At 38.4% G+C, this 23,576-nt stretch overlaps 1 protein-coding gene and 1 long non-coding RNA gene across 2 annotated transcripts in view; one reads left to right on the top strand and one right to left on the bottom strand.

Moving 5' to 3' along the window:
* SUSD5 (sushi domain containing 5) overlaps nt 1–22,190 on the bottom strand; it is a 42,216-nt gene extending 20,026 nt beyond the window's left edge. The window contains exons 1-3 of the mRNA XM_053947352.1: nt 22,077–22,190; nt 13,276–13,453; nt 161–279 (exon numbers count right to left, since the gene is read on the bottom strand). Of these exons, the coding sequence (XP_053803327.1) occupies nt 161–279; nt 13,276–13,453; nt 22,077–22,170 (391 nt within the window). The 5' untranslated portion in view covers nt 22,171–22,190. The remainder of the gene's footprint in view (nt 1–160; nt 280–13,275; nt 13,454–22,076) is intronic.
* LOC128790537 (uncharacterized) lies at nt 3,933–4,402 on the top strand. Its single transcript, XR_008431791.1, has 2 exons — nt 3,933–4,076; nt 4,210–4,402. It is a non-coding gene; the product is annotated as an uncharacterized LOC128790537 (long non-coding RNA).
* Nucleotides 22,191–23,576: the final 1,386 nt, after the last annotated feature.

Below are 23,576 nucleotides of genomic sequence, written 5' to 3'. Positions count from 1 at the left end.
TGTATGCAGCAGTTAGCTCCTCTTGTAGTGGGTGATTACTACAAAGATTTATCGCTTAACATTCCCCTTTGTCTTTCAGCAGCAGAAAAATTGAAGGCAAAACTTTTAATGTTGCAAGACAGTGATGACTGTATTATTTCAAAAGTATATCAGTGCTGACCTTCATCCTTTACACAAAAAGCATCATATTGGTCATTCACAAAGGGATCGGTTTCAATTTTAACATCAACGGCTTTCACGCTCTGCTGTTTGCTGCCCGTCTTTCTGCATATAATTGTCCTAAAATAAAGAAGAAGAAGAAAACAATAATCAGAAATCTTCTGGAGTTGTACATGCAAGTGAAATTTGGAGATTTTTTTATCAGACTAGTCAGGCTTTAGCCTTAACTGTTTCAGCATTGGCAAGTAAAATAGTAGTGTGGGAAGACCTATGAAAAAAAGCCAAGGGAGAAATAGAAGTAATTAGAAAAATGTTTGCTGTAGATCAGTTCAAGGCATAGGGAGCAATAAAGGATGTTCGTCTTATTATGTTCTGTAATACTTCTAAATATCAGACCTATACCCAGAATAATTAAGTCAATATTTTGCTCTCACATTTCAGCAATACATATTCCCAGCAATGGTACCTGGATAGAAATGAATAGGAAACTCAAGATTTGATCTGAAATTTTATAAATCATTAGCATTTACATTAAAGAACCATTAAGGTTGTATATTTGTATATTGCTCAAAAGCTAACACAGGCAAACTTAGAAAATTCAGCTTGGGTTCTTGGAAGAAAAACAGCTTTTCTTTTCTTTTCTTTTCTTTTCTTTTCTTTTCTTTTCTTTTCTTTTCTTTTTTTTTTTTTTTTTTTTTAATAGCAATTTCACACTTTAGAGTAAACTCCATTTCTTCTGGTACTCAGGAGTACCTAATCCATCCTGTTGCCCATGATAGGCTTGAAGAAAAGTATTAGATCTGTGTTGGGTCTTACAGCACTGTAGATGCTGATGATGAAGTAAGGGTTTACTAATTATCTCTTCTCTCAGCTGTACTGGCTGCTTAAAGCTAGCAATAGAAGAGAGTTTGTTGTAGAAAACATTGGTTTTACTGTTAGATTGAAGGTTACAAAGGCTGGGAAAGTAATTTTAGAGCAAATTTTTGCAGCTGGATATTAATGGTGTGGGTTTATATATTTGTGGACAGCAAGATTGTAGAAGTGTTGCACAGTCAGCTCTTCTAGTGAAAGGAAGATAAAAACACTTTCCACAGAATGAATCTTTCCAGTGGAGGAAATGTATCATTTTGTATTGTGCAATGGTCGAACTAATGTGCCATCAGTCCTCCACTAAATTTGAGGAATAAAATAAGATAAAATAAAATCCAATAATACAAAAAAAAAAAAACCCAAAAAAGTAAATAAAATGCTCATTCTTTGAGGGTGAAAAAGATCCAGTGGAAACCCAGTATTTGATCATGCACTTAAATGTTATATAACGATTTACAAATATAGGCTGAATTATGGTTGTACAGACTATTTTCATTTGGGCATGTGTTAGCTTTCGAGTAGCTAAATATGCAACTTTAATGTTCTTTTAATATAAACAAACAAAAGCAGCATGAAACAAGCTGTATGGTGGTAGTCACACATATGCACCAGAATCGTTCCTACCACACTTCTCCTCTGGAAAACCACATGATATCATTCCCTGCTGAAAGCCCCTTTACGATTTAAAACCAAATTTGTTTCCTTTGTAAAGAAAGCTCCACTTGATTTTTTGAGGGAAAAAATAAAATCCCTTCCAAAAGTCCCCTTTTAAGGACAATATTGTCCCCACAACTTTTAAATTCAGTTGTCTCAGGATGTAATGGATTTAAAGTCTAAGACCTCTAAGTCAGTAATTAAGCACTTAGACAAAGGCAGCTTGAACTGTCAAAATTAGTTCAGATGACTGAGAGGATCAGGACATCAATTAGAAATTTTCTCTATGTATATAATATTGACATATTGTTCCACTGTGTCTTACAAGGTCTAAGAGAATGATACACTTATGCTTCCCTTCAAAAATTAGCTCACCAACCTTAATCCTTCCAATAATTACTCAGTTGCTTAGATATCCAGATCAGTCATGTCTTGCAACACTAAGTAGACAGATAATGATATGACTGAAAAAAAAAATGTGCTTTTCATATGTAATTTAGCCTAAAACTTTAGGCTTCAGGCTCACTCTCTCTCAAAAAAAAAAAAAGAAAAAAGAAAAGAAAAAAGACAAGAAAAGACGAAGAGGAAAAGGGCAGGGCAGGGCAGGGCAGGGCAGGGCAGGGCAGGGCAGGGCAGGGCAGAGAAGAGAAGAGAAGAGAAGAGAAGAGAAGAGAAGAGAAGAGAAGAGAAGAGAAGAGAAGAGAAGAGAAGAGAAGAGAAGAGAAGAGAAGAGAAGAGAAGAGAAGAGAAGAGAAGAGAAGAGAAGAGAAGAGAAGAGAAGAGAAGAGAAGAGAAGAGAAGAAAAGAAAAGAAAAGAAAAGAAAAGAAAAGAAAAGAAAAGAAAAGAAAAGAAAAGAAAAGAAAAGAAAAGAAAAGAAAAGAAAAGAAAAGAAAAGAAAAGAAAAGAAAAGAAAAGAAAAGAAAAGAAAAAACAAATTAGTTTCGAAGACTGTTACCATCACAAAATTCTGGTCTCTGAAAATCAGTCCACACTCATTTCTATGTTCTATCAAAGACTAAAATTCCTGAGACTTGGAAGCCACTTTTGAAATGCTTATCTTGAATTTTCTGATTTCTAATTCCAGTTTCTATGTTTATGTATTTTGCTTCTGCCCAAAACACTGTAATTTCTTTATCAGTTCTTCATCAGGCTACAAAGTTATCTGTGGGTGACACATCGTTAGTGCAACGAGGTCATCACCAAAACAGGATATCTGGCTCATGAGTAATATCTCATATTTAAAGTGCTAGTTTTTGTCACCTTTTTTTTTTTTGAAATATTGTACAATAAATTACAAGTTTGTAGTTGATAGATTTTAGCAATCAGCTAATTCATTTTAAGAACCTTTCTCAACTGATATCCAGTGTGACCAAACTTAGAAAGGTGTACCTTGTGTATAGTTTCAACATTATACGTAAGAAAAGCTTTAAATGGAAGATCTTTTACGTGTATTTACATATATCTGCTACTTAGGACTTTAATTTGGATTTTTGTCATATTAAAATTTATCTGATTAAAAATGCAAGCATCCTAATGCAATTCTTCTGAAATTAAAGAAATCTTGCCTTGTACACAAGACACAGTGCTGGGTCAATGACTGGACTTATCTCAGATGTCTTTTCATACCTTAATGATTCTGTGATACTAAAAAACTGAAGAAAGAAAAGATCTTTTTAATCTCTTTCATTCCTTCTTCTCTGACAGTTTCCATCTCAAGCTCAGACCTGCAAGCTTTAAACACCTACAGTAAGCTGTTATTGCTGCTGATGACTAGAGCTTCAAGAGCGCTCGGCATTTCTCAGTAGCGGGTCAATCAGATCTGCAATGCCATGGCATAGAAATAGTCTCTTTGCAGTCAGTAGGATTTCAGATATGTCTAAAAATACGCATTAATAGTCTATTTTCTGAGTTCTTGAGGGTTCCCCTACATCCTAAATTGTTAGCTTTTAATCTATAATTAGAACTTAAATACACAGGTACACTTTTGTCGCAGTTCTAAAAGGTGGAGTGTAATGCTTTTAAGTTTGTTACAATTTTCATGACTGAAAAACAGATACCAATTCAGAATTGATCATATCTTGAAATTTCTTCAGCAGCACAGCTGTGCCAAAATAAGAGACAAAAAATTGTACAGCTGTCCTACTCTTTCCAGCATCCTGCTGAGAGGTGTTGCTGCCTGGTTTGTTTCTTGGCTGTATTGAATTATTGCCCTGGGGCATGCATCATGGCTGAGAAAATGTCTGTCCAAGACTGAGCACCAAGATGTTTCCTATTACCATCCGAGTAGCAGTTGCATCTGGACAGTTTTCCTTATCTCCTGTTAATAGGCCCATCAATGTCTCGCCTCATGACTCAGAGATAACACTCTCCAAGAGCCAGTTCTGTTTAACAGGTGATTAAGAACACACCTCGTGACTCAAAATAACATCAGCCCATTGTGAGATGCTCCGCCCAGGGGGAGAAGCTAGGCATTCCCACCTGGATAAATCCAGGAATTTCTAGACAGAAAAGCAGCCTTTCCACAGGTTTCCAAGAAGACACAGCAACCACATCTGCCACTCCAAGAGGACTGCAGCCACTCCAATTTGGACTGCTACCAGCACACTGGCCAAAGCGGGTGTCAGGTTGTATTCTGACTTTGCCAGTGGTCTTCCTTTTGTATCATTGTGTGTATTTTTGTCTTTTGTTTTCCCTTTTCCCAATAAATTGTATTTCTGACTTGGAGTCTCTCACTGGTTTTGCTTTCAAACCAGAACAATGTCACAGACTTTATACTTTTTAATGGATACATCCACCTACACAGCTGTTCAGAATAATGTAGTCATGTACATTTAATTCTATTTATGGATACTTACATGCCCTAATTGAACTTAAGCTCATTACTCAGCATATAATGTCATTGGATGCTCAGAGCAGTGTAATGCTTGATTTTGTGCCCTTTAGTTAAGAAACAGATTTGATTTCATTTTCCTTCTGTGGAGATTTCTGATGAAGGCAGACGTGCTCAGAAGAAACATACTGAGTTCGGACAGCATATCACCCATAACAATTGTCTGCGATCCACATCTGCCCGAAACATCTGTGCATCCCTGAAAATTACTCTTACATGGCCATGAACTCACAATCTCAGCATAAAAACCAATCAGAAACACTATCACCATAGACCATGAACGTACCACATATTATCGAGTAAGATAAAGATGTGGTTGGTGGTGTTGACAACAGCCTCTGCCCTCTGATGAAAAATTGGAAGGTGCCTAAAGGTGTCTCCTTTGTTTCCTTGACAAACTACTGAGAATCTTCTTAGTCTACTGCTACCCAGCTTGGAAGGACAAACTGCTTCACGGTGCCTCTTCTCCTCCCAAAAGAGAAAACAGGAGACCAGGGATTCTGCACTGTGTTGAACCTCAGCTCAACTCCTGCTGTATAATATGATTCAGCCAACTAAGAACAATTAACAGTCCTTCTTCTGTACCCACCTTGGAAAAAGATCAGAGCTTGGCCAATCTGATCACTGTTTTCCTGTGCCATGACTCAGATATTGCAGATATCATGTGCACACACATGGAGAAATTCTAATATGTGGCACAGTAAGGTATTTACCAGACTTCCCAGAAGTCTTCTGCTTACTCTTGTGCTGCTTAAATTTTTTTCTAATGTATTATGTAATGAATGAGTAACTGGTATATTTTGCTCCACTCTCAAAGATGGAAATAGCAGAAAAGCTGGCATGAGTAGTACTTGTTTAACAATATGCCATAATATGCCATAATATAATATGTATTAATGAATATATGATAATGATAGGCTCGAACTGTTGCAATTATAGTTAATGTCATAAATTTTATGTATATATGTATGTATAACAAAGGAATTTTTCATAAAGACATAGTACTTTTATATAAATTACAACTTTTTATAGTAGGATCCACTGATAATTTTGCTTTCTAAGAAAATTACAAGGCAATTTTGTAATACTTGAAAATGTTTCAGTGAACCCAAGTTAAAACATACGGGTTTGACAGCTGAGTTTATATGATAAAGCGTGATCCATCAGCACAGAAAACAGTAGGTGGGACATTTTTTGTAGTTGCTACTTTATCCACCAGTTGATTTTAGGTTTTGTAGTCTTAGTCAATAAATTCACTGAACTGAGTCAGAATGGTCTTATGACATTGATTCATAGTAGTATGAGTTTGCAAAATATTCAGCTCAGAAGAACATCAGGAACAATGTGTTTGTTGAGGCACTGTGAAAGTCTAGTTGATAACACACTATAAGAAACCTTCCCCTAATTAGAAAGATAAAAACTTCATCACTTTTCTTAATCAAGATAAATCTTTAACACATTGTGCTATTTTTTTTTTATGGGTCAGCTTTACTGTTTGTGTTTCAGTAACTAGGTAAGAGAAAAATACCAACAGTAGTCTGGGAGCCAAACTAGGGGATTTTTATTCTTAGTCTTTCCCCTCTGTATTTTGGGAAACTGCAAATTACAAAACTGGCTCTGATGAGGAATAAAATATAAATGACATGTTCATGATTACCAAAGGGAGGAAAATTTCCCTGAAAAGTCATGAAGGGGAGTGCAGGTGGGCTTTGGAAAGTCCATGGCCTGGGAACTATAGAGGCTAATTTTGGCTGGATGTGTCCCAAAGAAAGCAGCTGCTAAGTGTGACATGAAGACATTCCAACAGCAATACTGCCACTGGAAATGTCAAAAGGAGGTCTTACCAAGGCAGAACCAATATCCTTTAGATTCTTAAAAATATACACCAAAATGCAGCCTTTTGTGCTTAAAATTGTACATATGACTACTGAAATAGTAAGGCCTCTGTTCATTAAATAAATATGGCCCATTCATGCAGGCTTTCATACTGTAGCCTAGTATGAAAGATTTTATATAGCCATTTTACTCTAATATCACTAGGTACATATAATTTGAGTGTTCTTAGTGCATGCAAAGGAGAATCGTGTTGCTTCCTGGCCTGGACTAAGTTGGGTGCTCAGTGACATGTCAAACATCACTAGAAAGGTGGTTTTGCCCAATTTCACTTTACAGGCTCCGGTTTAATCCATGGCTTTCGTAACAGAGGTTACTGATTAGTTACCAAAAGGTTTAAAAAAATACAAAAATATTTTCTGAATGCTATTAATTTACAAAGCATCTCCATTCTCAGAGGAAAGGCTTTCAGATGCAACAAAGCATTACAGTGATTCTAAAAAAAGGCAAAATATGTGAACTTCTTTTGAAAAGTAGAAAATCAACCTCATTAGAACTATCTGGCAAGTTAAAATCCGGGTATTAGCACCTCTTGTGCATTTGCAAAGAATAAGTATATCCCATTTCTGTCTTCATTTGTTCAGATAAATAAATGATCACCTTTTAATAAGAGAGATGCTTTTTTGTCTAATCCTAGTCTGAGCCCAGACCTCCTGAGCTTGGATGCGAAGAATTGCACTACGCTATTGCAGGTGGGGTCTCACTGGTGCCTCATTCAAGCTCTTCAGTACTGCCCTCTCTCCTCTGGAATTGCTGCTGGATGTCTTTTAGGATGATCACATTTATTTTTCTCACAAATTTTACGTGAGTTATTTCACTTTACAACAGTTCCACTGCCATCCTGTGTTCTGTGACTATACCCAGCTCTTTCTCCTGCTGTGCCTTTCTGGCTGGTTTAAGACAGAAATTCCTCTTAGCCTTCATAAAATACTGTTGCATTGCACCCCATTTCTGTTACTCCATCTCTATAGTCAGGCTTGCCTTCCTGTTCAATATTGTGATTTTCTTTGGTCTTAGGAATGATTTCTAACCTTCTGGCATTAATTAATTTCTCTAGCAAACCCATGCCTTTTGTGCCAAAGCTTGCTAAAGTTTTGCTAAATCCCTCAGAGTTCATTACAAAAAACCTTCCAGTAAAAATACAATTTAAAAGCGAGAGTCATATGTCACTTAGTAAATGGCAGCTCTGAGGACGGTGATGCTACAGTTCAGCAGATGGTGGTTTGGGTGCTTGTCCTAGAAAATGCATTAAAAAAAATGTATTTTCTTTTGTGCAGTGCTTTTCCTCAAAAAAGTACATTTTCTAAAATGTTATTCAATTATTGGGCTGTCTCTTTCACAAGAAAAATAGCTGTCATACTTTGTCCATGCTGTTGTCCCAAGCTGTGCTAAGAAACTATTTGCTTCTCCCAAAGGTGATGGAAAGTGACTCGTGTCTACGTTGCTCAGTGACATCACCCCTTGGAGTAAACTGGCCATGCCCTTTTCCTAAATTCAAGTTTCTTGACTGAGCTTTATGTAGAAATCCTTATTCCTGAAACACAATTACTTTGTTTTTACCTTGTATGAGACTTACTGAGATGATTGACAAGAAGCAGCAAGAAGAAAAAGTCATCTTCTAGGAGAGCATGACATGAGCTGTGAGCTGTGGGACTGGAGTTTGTGACATGAAGGCATTCTGTAGTCCAAAACCTCCTCAGACAATTTCATAAGCAACTTCAGCATTTTGAATTGAACCATGTCCTGTCAGTTATGTCTGGATTTTTCTCTTGAAGGGAATTACTTGACCTGCCTCAAATATATGTCTGGGAGCAAATTCATGTGCATTATCACCAGTCAGCAGAGCACAGCCTTGAAATAAAACCAAGAGTTTGACAAAGCCACTTATCACCAGAACTGCTTCTCTGCAAAGAAGAGTGTGCCTGTTTTAGCATGCATACCTGGATGAATTTCAAGGGACCCACAAGCCCAAGGCTTTATAAATACAAATGAGAGGACTGGCAAAGATTAGCAACTGACCCTTTATTTCATTCCTTGGATATTGCTTTTTTTCTTTCCCAGGAAATGTGCTTTTATTACCATACCGCCAGGTACTGGGCAAGTCCCACACGGTAGGCAGAAAAAGAAGTAGGTAGTCTTGTGAAATGCCATATTTGAGTCTTATTATTACATTTCCCACTGGTGTAATCTGCAGTGAGGGCCCTGTTGTGTTTGACACTGTAGAAACATTTAAAAGCAGTCAGTGCAAAACCCAAAGAGCTAACAAAAGGAAGGAAAAATAGAGACTAAGTAATTTTCCTAGTAACAAATACCTGGTCTGTGGTCAGCCAAGAAAAGAAACCCTGTCTTCTGACTCTCACAGGAGAGCTTATTCTAGCTGACTCTGCTTGCTCACTCCAGACTTATCCCCTTTGGAATAAATTCTCCAGGGACTGGGTAGGAACCAGCCCAGGGCAATTTCACACAGAGGAAGAGGTTGACAGCCCTGCAGGAAGGCTCTCAGAAGAAAAATTTTATGCAGAGCTTCAAAGCTGTTATAGAAAAGATACGTGGCTCCATCTCTTTGCAGGCAAATAAGGAACAGGATAGGGAATAGGACAGCTTCGTCTTTTCCATCCTACAAAAGCACTGGAAATTAGTGAATTTGCTATGAGGATGTTTATGCAAGGAGTTGAGGATGTTTAACAATTTCTAAAATAAATAGCTGTTTGCACAGGGTTGATACTAATACCAATTGTGTCATGTTCACTTCCCAAATTTCAAAAACCTGAGAAAAGAAGTCAAGACTCTACAGGACATGCTGACCAGTGCTGGAAGACTCAATACAAAGTTTTCTAGGGTGACATCTGAATTAAAAAGATAGCAGTGAGAGCCTTTCAGAGACTCTGACACCTTTTTTTCATTTATATTCTGGCAGATCACTTGATGGTTTTACTGACTCACATGTCTGACATGCAAGTAAGTCATAAGAGTGTCATTTTTAGTATAAATAGCTATTAGGGCTCATCTGACAAATGAGACTTGCCTAACGACATTTCATTTCCTGAAATGTAACAATGTGTAATGCTTTACAAGTTACACATGTCAGGACTGACTTGTAAATGGCTTACTTCTGGCTTGCTGGGAGAAGTTATCCTTACCTACTTGTCAGTGGCTCTTCTCAAAAAGTTCCCAAGCCTCTGGACTGCCAGGAACATGTCTGTGTGAAGAGCCCTGAACCCTGAATTCGGTTGGCCTGAACAACTGCAAGGGCAAGACAAGAACATCCCCATATTCCTGTGAAAGAAGTTCTGTTTCAGGCTGCTCAAACCACAAAACCACCCAGTTTATTGTGTCTTTGGATTTGCTGGCAGGGATCTATTTGTTTAAGCAATTTCCATTCTGCATCAGTTGAAATGAATCATATTCATCAAGACCTGCTGCTTGGACTAGCCCAGTTTGCAGGGAATGAAGTGGGCATATTTAAATATGGATGATCTGCATTTACATGAGAGTCATCAGAAATTTGACAGTCACCCAAACTGGACTGGCTCTTTAGTCCAAATGCTCCTCTTTGCCCATGGAAGAGGTATAGGCCAGAGAACAGGCAGTATAAACATGCTCACACTGACTCTGTGATGTGCTTCTACCATAATAGGAGAAACTCCCACAGGTTTCCAGGCTATGATTTGGCTGTAAAAATAATACAGACAAAATAATCAACGGTGATGGATATATTTACCAGAAGTGAGATTATAATTACTCACTAAAACCATAAATAGTCATCAGAAGTTAACAAATCACAGACTTGTGCAAAACCTGGAAAATGGATCAAGCAGTGAAAAAGTCCTTGCATGTCTGCTAGACGTCTTATTCAGTTTTAAATCTAAGTGGTGAAATGAGGGCTGAAGAAAATCTGCAACACTGTAATGACTTCAATCACATAATTTGTTTGTGTTTACTTCTACTACCAATGTCTAATCCATTTTTCCTCAGGGGAAAGATTGGGATACCTTCCAGGCATGAAATAAATCAACCAAACCTCATTCTTCCTGAAATTAAGAACTTCTATCATGCTCCCTCCTATTCATCTCCTTTCTGATGTACACAGTCCAAGAGGATATGGGAGAGTATTCGACTAAAGCTCTGTGATTTGCATTAGATGCCAGTTAGCTTCTGGGAGTTTTCCAAGGTTTTAGGTCCAGCTTATAAAGTCCTGAACAGTTTTGGACCTGGCAGATGTGAGGAGGTCACCTATCATTCAAAAATGTGGAGGTTCATCAGGATAAATACACAAGGTGTGCCCAGCAAAGAGTCCTTTATTTTGGAAAAAATTTTCCATACTTCTTGTGGGCATGCTGTGAAGCCTGTTTTCCTTTCTCTAGGTTATATCAAATGATGTGGAGAGGATTTACTATATACCAGCTATCCTTTATCCCTGCTGTCATGTTTCCAGTTATCAAGTAAATGCCCAAAGTATTGAATTGGTACATTTTAAAAAATAAATAACTAATTTAGTAAAATAATTGGAGTCCCTTGTTAATAGATTTTCCATTACTTTAATAATTGTTGAGCCCTTTTTTGAGACACTTTTAGTACCTTTCCCAAGATACAGTAACAATACATATAGTATTCCAAAGGAGGCTATTACACTGACCTACACATATATATTTCTCTATAGTCTTCATCCCATTCCATGAACACTCTAGCAACTTCTTTGTTTGCTTGGATGTTTGTTTGTTTGTTTGTCTGTTGTTATTACAGCTGCAGTCTGACAGAGGTTTTCTTTGTGCTGTCCATAGCGATGTCCTCATCTCTTTCCTGGCCTGACAGAGGTAAATCAGACCCTATAAAGATATTTTGAAGTAGATTGCATGTTCCTCCTGCATGTATTATCATTGAACTCCTTTTGGCATCATTTTACACTTTCATCTAAATTTCTCTGTAAATCTCTATATTGGAGCTGAACTTGTTCAACTTAAACAACTTTGTCCCATTTGCACTCTTTGCACTCAACTGCTCAGTTTTTTCTCCAGAGCTGCATTAACTTACAGTTAAAACAGATTAGCCCTTTTAGGCAGTATACAATTCCTATTTTTCCCCAGAGCCAAAAATACCCAGTTCAACGAACCAAGTAACATACTTTCTGGTTCTTGCCCAGCCATGGATAAAATAGCCCCAGAGTATAAAATTCCAGCTCTGAAGAACTTTTCTCTCTGGTGAAGCTTTCCAGTGAAGGTCAGATGTGGTGACTGCACAACAATGGTGTACTGATGTGCCCCCACAAGGTTCTTTCTGATAAATACTTTAGAGACTTCCATAATAAGGACAGGTTTACTGGGGGAATGGAGTACAGCAAGTTAGAAGGGATGAAAAGTCTTCATTTCCTTCCCATGCTTACGATGTATTTTTATCACTGTATTTTTATCACCGTATTTTTATCACAATTTTGATAGTGAAGATATTCAGTCTACAGCTGATCTATTAATAGTCACAGCTCCAGTGCCCATAGCAATTAATTGAGGATCTCACTGGACTAACTAGTGGATTTGCTTAGATAAAAAAAGCCATGATTTCTTCTCCTACCCATCATCATTCCTTACTTCCAGAATACAGAGGTTGTATAAAAGACCCTGTACAACAACTTTGCCATGGACTTCTTACAGTTATAAAGTTTTCCTGGCTAGTTAGCCTGCACGACATCTCAGCAACTGTCTTGGGAAAAAGATTTTTGGGGTTTAGATCACTGTCTTTTATCCTGAGACATTTCTGGATTTTTTTTTTTTTTTTAATGACCAGAAGTACATACAAATAAATTTTCAAACAATTTTTTCACCTGGAAAAAAAAATCAGAGAAAATGGCTGCTTTTCCTTGAAATTGTTTAAATATAATATTTCATTAATAGTAATAATTTTCTGTCCTTTGGAAATTTTATTACTAAAAATACAGAAACACCAATGCTTACTGGTTAAGTAAGAAGACTGTTAACTGTCACAAAATCTAATAATATGCTAAAGTTTGGAAACTTTTTTTCCATAAAACAAAGCTTTATCCCCATTGAACATTGAAAATAGATTTGTTATACTCCTTCTGGGCAATTCCTATATGGTCCCAGCTTCAGTGACATCAGACATTCCCTCAACAGCTCCATTTACATTCCTGCTTCAAATTAGTCTCTACAGAGGCAACAAGGCAAGGCTTCAAGCAAGGAAAAGCTCAGCCTAGTGCCATGTCAAGTCATCCAAGCTACCTCAAACACATTGAGGGACAATGCCAGTTCCCTGGTGGGCTTTCTCAACAAACTTTCTAGCACACGTGGGTTATCATATCTAAGTGCATCTGTGCCTTTTTGAACATGCCTATTATCTGCTCAGCCATGCATTGGTATCTTAGACAGACACGTGGTTCCCCATGAGAAGTTTTGTTTGCTGAGCTTCTGAAGGACTGGAGAATAACAGAATCAGTGGGAGCACTGACACCAACTCCAGTACCGTGTCATCAGCAAGGACGTGTCCTGCAAGGCTCTTTAGGGCTCAGCACCCCACTATTGGCCAGGGGAACAGGAGCCATGATGATGTAATTCAGCGGGAAAGAAGAAGAGGAAATTGTGTCAAATCTGTGAAATCATAATGTGAGACTGATGAATACTTGTGTATCTGCAATATTAGCTGTAAAAAACGAATTCTTGGGGGACAGTGGCCAATTTAGCTGTATGTAATGGTGATTGAATTGTGGCCAGTGTTTTTCAGCGAATCTTAGTCAAGGTGGAAAACTTGCTTGACAACCATCATTCATACTTCCCAGAAAGTGCTATGCTGTTGTCCTTACCCAGCAGAGCCGCTGGCGAGCCATCCTGTGGTGCAGCCAGCAAAAGAGCAGTCCAGAACAGCCCTTTTCAGTTCTTCTGCAGTTGCTAAGCGAGCACTCAGGTCAACACAAGCTTTCTCAGCTTTGGCTAAATCCAGACCCTGAGAGTTGTTCTTGGACTCAAGTGCAAACACTTTCCCTGCAACACCAAGAAAGGACATGTCATCCATCATGGAATTGTATTCAATACATATTCAACAGAAATATTGCAAATTATCACCAAATAAAGCCTTCATGCTTTTACTAAGTTTGTTTTAATGGCCCACCTTTTTTTTTTTTTTTTTTTTTTTTTGAAAGCCTAATTTAATCAGGACTGTAAGTATCCTTGTGTTAGCTTTTCTTTTAATTTTGTCCACCACAGGAAAAGCAAGAATGGCGAAGCCACTAGTCATTCCTAACTCAGAGGGGAAGCTTGTCTTGCCTCTGTGGGTCTGTGCTTAAGATCTGGAGAGATAAAGCATGATACTCTCTCATATGCACATATAAAGTCAAAATCACAAAAAACAGCTCCTGTAGGCTACTAATGCTGGAATCCATTACTAAACATTTTACAGTTACTCTATAACAGCTGCATCCATAAAGTAAGCACATGCCTTAAAGCCTGTATTGCAGCCCTGTCTTCTGCATCAGAAATAGATTTATATTTACCTTCTAAAATCAAAATGATGTCATTCTATGACATCTGGTGTCTAAATGCAGATGGCTTCATTATCATGTCTTTTTGGAAAGATAGACAAGATTTTTTTTTGAATGAGCATGAGAACATATTTAGCATAACATTTTTTTGTGTTATTTTTATTTTCTGTTCAGTTTATTTTACTTTAATTTATCTAATACCAGGAGAGTTGAAAGGGTGCAAATTAGAGGTTTTGGCAACTGGGAACAGGTCAGTTGGGGTTTTGGCACTGAAGTTTGAGTTACTGGATTATGGAATAAACATGTTAGCTGGGTGCTCCAGTAAAAGAAATAAACAATGAGACAGTTTGCAGCTGACATTTAAGTTGCCATAACTTTTTTTTCCTCTTGATAACATCCCTCAGAATACCTTCTAGATTTCAAAGGTACAGACTGAGATTGCTTGCAGTTGCAGGAAGAAAATTTTTAAGCACTGCTCATTCTGTAAATGCCTGGAAACTCTTATTTATGTCTTATTTACAAAGTGGATTAGTGGTAGTGGTTATATGAATGCATAACTTCCAGCACACACCAAGTGTTCATTATATGGCCAGCTTCACACTCATAGGAGATATTGACCAGTAGTGGGAACTCCTCGTGCAAGACTGATTCAGCCTGGTTCTGTACCAAGTGCCACTCTCACCACACAGTCTTTCAACAAACTGGTAAATCTGATTCTAATCCCAAATACAGGGAATTTATACCGGGTAGGTCCACCCCCAACAGCTTTCTGTTCTCACCTGTGCACAACTACACCCGCTAGAAGAATCACAATCCTTACATCAAAAACATAGTTTCTCTCAAGTAAACATGTAATTTATGTTTACATTAGCTAACAAGGGTAGATAGGTCCTAATGAAAATTCCTGCTTTGGTGGGAATTCTACATGTGCACAGCAGGAAGCTATCCACACTTGGGAAAATGGCAATTTAAATAAGCAGGACAAGCACCTATGAGAAGGAACAGAAATTCAGAGTACCCAGAGTGATTTTCCTAAGGATGTTAACCAGTTGTTGACCAAGGAATACAACCAGAAACACTGGGGAGTGTGATAACCACTAGGTTACAGGTTACATTTTCTTTGGATTCTCCACTGTAATCAAAACCATTAACTGTAATTATAATGGGGTCTTTAACACAAAGTAGTGAAAGCAGCAAGCCTCTACACCCCTGAGTACACAAACATCAGGATTCTTTACAACATGTCCCAAATAATGCACATGACACTAATGTAGCTCCTTTTTCCAAAGCCTCGACAGGCACAGTGAAGTGTGCACGACCTAGGGAGAGAGACATTACAGAGAGAGAGATGATGGTTTTGAACAGCCATTCTTAAGTGGCAAAACAACTTTTGCTCCTAAAGGAAAACAGAGATTAAATGTAATTATTTACAAGGCTCTGTCCCAGCTAAAAGCTTGTCCACATTCTACATTTCACCATTAGACTCTTAGGGTTGAGGTACATCGTCAAAGACATATAGGGCAAGTTTGCATAACATCTGACTTAAATTGTGAATGTTATTTTAACATGGCATAACCCTTATTTTCCAGCTATTAGTATTTCAGTTAGGAGCCTTAAAGAAAGAAAAAGGGTCAAGCTTTGAGTTCCATCTAGATACAATTAGTTAATGATTTAATCATTTTACCAGTAAGCAAGAGTTACATTTTTAGAGGAGTTTAGACTATCCAAGACAGTACATCTACAGAGACATCTTCCTTTAACTACTGTTATGTTGTTTGCTAGTACTTAAGATATACTAACTTTTTACTAGAACCTATGAAGATTCTGTCAAAACAGTGTCTTGTCCTTTAAAAAGGTATCTGGGATGGTCAAATTATATAAACAAGTGAACTATAAGGTGAGCTAGGAAAGACTTACTGGTATGGAAGTTACAGTGAACAACTTCATAGGAAATTCTAGTCAGCCAGAATTTGGTTAGAAGTGAGTAAAGAAGGCCAATATATTTATCAGACCAACCTGTGTATTTTCTTCAAAGTTTTAGAAATTCTGTGGCTATCTGCCCAGTTTTCAAGGTATGCCCTCTGGTTTTGTCTAATTTATTACTTAGAAAATGTAATAGTGAGTAAGGTTCATTGATCAGATGCTTGACCAATGGAATAACTGGATCCTCAATATCCTGAGATATGTCACACTACTGAGGGGCATTGACAGGAAAAAAATACAGGAGATATGCTAGCAAGGTAACAGGAAAAACACAAAACCACATGAAAAGAAGAAATCCCCCTAAACAAAAAAGACTGCAACACTGAATTCTGCAGCTTACAGTGTCATGGCTAACATACTCAAGATATGCATGTATTGAATTTTTCTCACTTTTAATCTCGAAAGTGGTATCATTTTCAATCTAAGGGAATCTAAGGGTCCTGGCCATTATTTGTAACATTTTTATCAGTCCTATTTGTAATGAAATGTTTCTTAAAAAAGGATTGTCTCTCATACTTGATGACATAGTCATTTTTTTTTATATTGGGGTAGTTGAAATTAGTCTTATCTCTGAGACAGTATCAAGAGATGTGTTGTCATTCTGTTTGAAATGTGAGACTGTTCTGTATTTCCATAAGACACAGGATGAAGGACCATGTCTACATGAGGAATGTAGTATGCCTTTGGTTGTGCTACCTTTGAGCAGCCACCTTGTCTGAGCTCCCTTTCAACTCTGTCACTTCATTTCTGCCCTGTAACATTTGTTTCCCATAAGGCTTCCACCTCCACAGGGGGGTGGAAATTTGTTACCAAAACTCTACACACTTTTCTGAAGCTTTCCTAAAGAAAGCAAGTCCCTTTGATTTAAAGATCAAGTTAAAAATCCATGCAAAGTAGTATTTCTCATGACACGTACTGAACATGTTGAGTTTATCAGGTTCAGAATGAAAAACATCCTTCTCACAGTAAGATTCTTTTAGATTCCCATTTGAAACAATTGATAAGGCTTTTAACTTCAGTGATGAGGCACGAATAATAAGACAACATTCTTCCAACTGCTATTTGTCAGCGGGATTCACAGTTCACATTAAAAATTCATGCTTGAAACAAAAGAGATGTCCTCTTTAATAACTAGCCTATATTAGATTGCTAGCCCCTACCATTATCTGACCACTATTATCACAGAATATTAATTCTATTTTGATATATTGACAATGTTTTAGCAATTTTTTTGCAATAGATTAATATAGTTTTTACTTAAGAGTACCCCACTGTGTTCTGATTGGAAACATACCCACAAAGATGTAGATCTCAGGGATCCTAGGAATCATTTTTATCCCCTTGTTCAATTCCTGCCTAACTAGACTGTAGATTTCCCCTTGTAATTCCACCATCAAGTCCAAAAATTCATGGTTGAACAACATGCATCTAGTCATGATTCAATGCCTCCAAGCAATGGAGAATTTACAGCACACTTTATAGGAAATTGTTCCAATGGTTCATTACTCTTACTCCACCTTATTTCCAGCTCCAAATTTTGCTAAACTCAGCTTCTAACAACTGATCCTCATAATGCTTTTAAGACTTTAGAGACATCTACAATCAGATATATGGAAGTGCAAAAAAAGAGTTCTTCAAAAATAAAACCAGTCTAAAAGCTGTTTCTTCATATTTTACAGAAGATCAGTGGGTTCAACAGAATTCTACTGGTTATCAAGAAAAGAGTTTGGCTGATTTATTATCTTACAGTAACAGATACAACAAGAAGTTCTTCTGAGGTGCATAGGCACAGTTCAAAACCCACTGAAATGAATTCAAATTTCTCCATGTCCTCAGCAGGATTTGCATCATGCTTGAAGAAGTAATATAAAACTGCATAGTCAAATATACCTTAAAGTAAGACCATCCCTCAAAAACAATATAAAATGAAAGCACTTTAAAAGGCATGCCCAGTGTGCTGACCTCACGACATGACACTTCCTATTTCAAAGAATAAAACTTAATCAGTTTGAACCAAACAAATTTGATGAAAGATGTGCAAAAGTGGAGTCCATTATATTTTTACTTGAATGTTAAAAATTTCAAATTGAGGTAAAAGAGAGCAGAGGAAGGAAAAGTCACTTCCATACTTCGAGAGAAATTGAATTTTCATTTCTATGGATATGTGTAACAATGTATCTTGATTTTAAGTGTAAAGGTGGAAGATCCAGTAACTCTACGATTGCAGACAGAGATTTGTCTTAATTAGCGTTCACGAATGTGGAGTTTATTTCTGTGAGAAACAACAGTGAATGATGTCTTATTCAATTAAAAAAATATTACATCATCAGAAAAACAGCAAAATCAAGATGTCATCTTTTAGTTCCCCATCAGCTAAACCCATCTTGATCCTAAATTTTGATTTTACTGGACACTTTAGTATCAAATAGTTGGACTTGTTCACGCAAAAATGTGTGGTTTTTTGCAAGCAGGAGAATGAAATGTGTAGACACCTGCTACTGAAATGTGAGCATCTAGAGAGAGCAGAAGGAAAAAAACATACATTTTTTCCTTTACTTAAAAAAAAAAAAAAAAAAGGATGCAAAACAAGCCAAATTAAATATGTTACTAGAGGGATTTTCCTACTTTTGACATCATCAGTTTGTAGTTAGAGGCATGTCTCTCAGATCCTATTTGTGCCCAGCTTCATAGACTCTGGATCCTTTCACCTGCAACCTCTGCACTATACATGGACACTGCTGATGACTGACTTGACCAATAGCACTTAATGCAATCCAAATTTAGCCAACAGACCAGCTCCAATTTGGCACAATTAGTAAAGCTTTGAGATTAGCACATCTTTTATTTCAGGAGTGTCTCAGTACGGTATTGCGGCTTGGTGTTCCCCGGGGGTCCGTCTGGCCCCCGGGGCAGCAGCCGCTGTAGGTGTCCCGGATAGCGCTGTGCTGATGAGGCGCAGCCTGCCTGGGCCCTCTGGCTAGCTCTGAGCCGCTGGCTACCTTGCGAGCACTGGTGGAGTGATTTCAGCTCTGTGCTCGCAAAATGCCTCAGCAGATGCAGGGAAGGAGAGAGGTGAAGGCTGTGTGGAGTTCTGCGGAGATGTCTTTATTGGCAGCTTCTGCAAAGGGTTCCAGTGACAGCTCTTCTGTCTGAACTGGGCAAAGGTATGGGTTTATATAGGCTAATGAGGGATCAGGATTTGTCCTATGGCTGAGGTCGAGGAGAATACGACCTATAGCCTTACAGAGAGATAACAGGGGTCTGATGTGCGGAAGAGGGGTAGCTCTGGTCCACTCATCATGACTCTGCATTTCTTATCTTAGGCTAGTGACCACCATGGAGGCCTTGCAGGGCCTCTGACTGCTACAGTACAGTAGATGAATCGCCATCACCCTCTCCTCTCATGCTCTGTCTCAGAGCAAGTACTCTGCAGAAAACTATAGTTCATATGTGTGGATATTTTAGGAGCCTTGTAAAAAACAAAAGCGGGAGGCAAAAAAGTGGAGGCAACTCCTGTGCAGGATTCAGGAAGCTGCATCCTTGTTCTCCAGTTCCAGTGCAAATAGAAAACAATTTAAACTCCCTGAATTTGCACTGATACAATTGAGAACTGTCACAATAACACATATTATTCTCCAGTAACTGCATTGACAGTGGCACACCATGGTACCTCAGAGCATGAACAAGCCCCTGGGGAGTCTTCTGTCCATCTGACCCAGACCTGAACAGCTTTGAGGAAGCACATTTCAATTGGGAAAAAAAAGTGGCAAAGCCAAACGGAGCTATATTTTATTTCTGCATTCGCCTAGGTATTTCTGCAGCCTATTTGTGCTATAGCAACATGTGCCACAGTAAATAATGGCCAAAAGAGATCAATTAAGCTCTGAAGTTTTACACCTTCACCAGACCTCAATGGCTGTCAGTTTTGTTGCCTACTCTCTGTCATTATTTTTGTGTGAGATAATATAGTGAAAGTCTTCCTTACAGAAATACATTGCAACCAGTTTCAGAAGTTTGACTGTAACAGGGGCCAGTCTGAATTTCACAGGTTTTTTACAAGACATATTCAAAATCCCTTTATCAGTTTGCAACACAGTCAGATACCTTCAGTTAAAAATGACAAATACACAAAAACGTATGTGTCACTCAGAATGGCCCATTGGCATTTAAGTGACATTTACATGTACTAGAAACTAGAACCTATATTTTGACCCATACCTTAAAAAATGAGAAGGTGGTTTCTGACTGGATCAGACCAGAATCTGCTATAAAAGAAAGTATTAATCCTGTTTCATACTCTCAGATCTTCTTAAATACATAGCAGTAAATTTTAAAGCTGACATACAGTGTTTTTTTTCCTGTTTTAACCCAGATGGCTTATAAGACAGCATTTAAGTTGTTTGCTCAAATATTAGTATTAGGAGAACCCACTGAAATCAAGTTAATAGCAGACTTACACATCTTTCACAATGCTACCTAAAATTTAAATAAAATTGCAAACCACATTTTTATAATAATGCTTGACAACTGTAAAGTACTTCAGATATTCTGCCCTTTCATACTATAAATGTTTTACCACATATGAAGTAAATTTGACAAACTGTTGAATGACAATTAAAATCTGTCATGACCTCTACCTTAAAATGATCTCCAACTTTTTTTTCCCTTTCTCTTTTAGTAGATGCCTGTTTAGGAATCAAAAAGTTAGTTTCATTAATTTTATGGAAATGATAAAAATTGGAATGTGCCCCTGAAAAAACAAGGGGATCTTCAGGTGAAGCATTCTTAGCAAGGGAAATTATTATTCCTGCCCTGTGTCCTTAAGTTCTGTGAAGAGTCCTTTTTCATGGATACGCTTTTCCCCCCTCTTCTCATTTCGAAGGCATTTTGCTAAGGAAGGAGTACATCCTAAAAACAGAATCAGGATTTTGCCTACTGCAACATCATGCAGTTGTCTGACACATTTATTTTCCTTTATGCTTAATGAAATGTAACTCTCTTAAACTTTACAAGAAAGGGTTCTGTTGTATAAATGGTATACATTTATACATTCTTCTCAAAGCTGTAGAAACATACAGGCAAGAATAATTTTCTCCTTTTCCTTTGCCATACTTTGTCACCAACTGAAAGAAATTTAAGTTAAACAGGAAAAATACTGCGAGAACAAACAAGAAGAGATTTTTATTGCCCTATAATGTTTAAGTTCTGTTCTCTGGAATAATGCAGCAAACATCAATGATAAAGGATTAGGGTACTGGAATTAAAAAATCCTGAGATTGGGCATAAATCTGTCTCAGCTGTGAAAGTGGAAAAATGTGACCATTCAGTATTGCTGTCCCAGGAAAACATACAGTTGTTTCAAAAGTAAGTGTTCTGGTTTAGACAAGTTGGTCATCGTTATCACAAGCTGAATCATTAAAAGGGCATTAGGCTACTGGAAACTTTCAAGGGATGCAGCTTTTCAGGATCACCATTGGTGAGTAAAAAGTCCCATTTCAGAGTAACTGGTAGCTGGTGCTTCAGCCAAATCCATGTCCTGATCACATCCCTAAGCAGTGAAGTGCAGATGAAGCTCATGTGCAAAGTCATTTTCAGCGTGTGTGGCACTGAACAGAAGAGGTTATCAAAGTCTTTCACTTCTTGGATTCCCTTCCTCAAGTACCTGCCCATATAAAGTGACACATCTGAAGTGGGGAGATCAGAAAGTCCTTTGGAGAAAAGGTACTTTGAATTATAAGGAGAGGTCTCCTAAAATATAACTGAGTCTTCTTAGTTGTGTTCTGGCTTTGTTTCATTATTCTTATTTCCTCTGGAAAAGTTCACTATCCTGTCATTTTGTTGTAATAAAATAATCTTAGCCTTTCTTAGCCTTCTGGGATCTTATTTCCTTTCTCTGCTTAACCCCAGGATATTTGTAAAGTCTCAAAAAGCTCTGAATCAGAAGTTTCCTAATGCAAACCGGGGCATGTATTTAAGCTTCTTATTAAAAAAAAAAAAAAAAAAAAAAAAAAAAAAAAAAAAAAAAAAGCAGTTGGCTTTGTTTTTTGTTTGTTGTTTTCTTTTTCTTTTTGCAATAACACATTTCAACATACAGCCCTCATTCCAGCCATAGCAACCCAGACCAAACTGAATGGGAGACTCACCATCAGCCTGAACAGAGATGATCTGAAGTAAGAAGAAGACAGATCCCACGCCCTGGAGAAAGGTGAGAGAGAATCTCTGAGAGCCTGGAGCCATTGCCCTGCTTGCAAAGCCCTCAGCTGCAGGAGGTTGGCTGCCGAGGCTTTTTCTCTCGCCTTCTCTTCCCGCACTTCTTCCCGCACTTTCCTAGCGGGGTCCGCGGTGATGATTTCAAGGAGCACTTTCCGTCGGCAGGATCCTGCGTCTTGGGTTTGCACTGAAGGCGGGAGGGGTGGAAAAAGAAAGAGGGAGGGAGAGAGGAATCCTTGGCTTGGCTAGTGTGAAGGGGAGGGGAAGCTGCGGGGGGAGATGTCCAGCCAGCTGGGGCTGAGGAGAGGCTTTATCCAGCCCAGTCTGCAGGGCAGCGCACACAGAGAACTGGTGTGAAAAGTCACATTATCCTGCCGGTAAATACCTAATGGATCACGGTGGAGGAAATGCAAAAGCCAGGAGGGAGAGAGAAGGGGGGAAGGACAAGCGACGAGCAGCAGTAATCCCTGTCTGAGAGGAGAAGGGCAGCTCCATAGCTGGTGCTGGTACACGGTGAGTTTGTGGGCTTAGCTGTGCATCTCCAGAGGGATGGGTGCAGGCGTGGGGAGTGTTTTCCTCTCCACAACGCAAAATGAACCAGCAGTGCCTTGCTGAGGTCAATGCCTGCTGCAGTGAGAGTGATGGTGCTCAGGTGAGGGCTGAGGAGAAGTGCCAAAAGGCATTGGACTCTGACGACCAAGCCTCCCTGAAGAGCAGCACCAGGATGGATTAATCCTGTTATTTCAGATTCCAGCTTTGTTATGGGCATGAGGAACTGTGGGTTGAAGCTGGGGTCCATCAGCTGGTGGTCTCTGTTGGCACTCCTGCTCCCCATGAATGGCGTTGATCAGGTTTGAACACTCTGAAGTCAGCTGATGAAGGGAGCTTCCAGTTCGCACTAGCACTTACAGAACTGACATCTGTCCCTCATTCTCATTTGTCTTATATTGGTCCCAACACAAGTCAAAAGAAACCCCCACAATGAGAGGAAACATACTAATGGTGATGCCAGGATTTATTTAGCTAAATATATAAATGGAATAGTTTTGTGTTGCTGTTGGAACTCAGCAAGGCTCAGAAATGTTGTTTTCATATTCCCATCCTATTTTGCTTTTATTTCAGCTTCTTAAAATTTTTTCCCTTAGAATTTGAAGCTGGGCAGAAATGTTCAGTCTGGCAAGAAACTATGAGCTACAAGAAGCAGAAATAAGGAGCTGACCCTTCTCACTGCCAGAACCCCTGGTGTCCTACAAGGCAAGGGGCTGGTAGGCAGCTACAGGCATGGTCTGAGAATGATGAACTTGTGCAGTGTTGGTTTTGGTCTCACAAAAATCACTCAAGGTCAGGAACTCCTGAATGAGAAATTCAAGGAAGCAAGTAACACCATAGCAGTAGAAGTTTTAAAAACACCTACATTTGATGAATTTGGGAAG

This window comes from Vidua chalybeata, chromosome 1 (genome assembly GCF_026979565.1).
Source record: "Vidua chalybeata isolate OUT-0048 chromosome 1, bVidCha1 merged haplotype, whole genome shotgun sequence".
Classification (NCBI taxonomy): Eukaryota; Metazoa; Chordata; class Aves; order Passeriformes; family Viduidae; genus Vidua; species Vidua chalybeata.
This window is presented reverse-complemented; position numbering and strand designations above follow the sequence as displayed.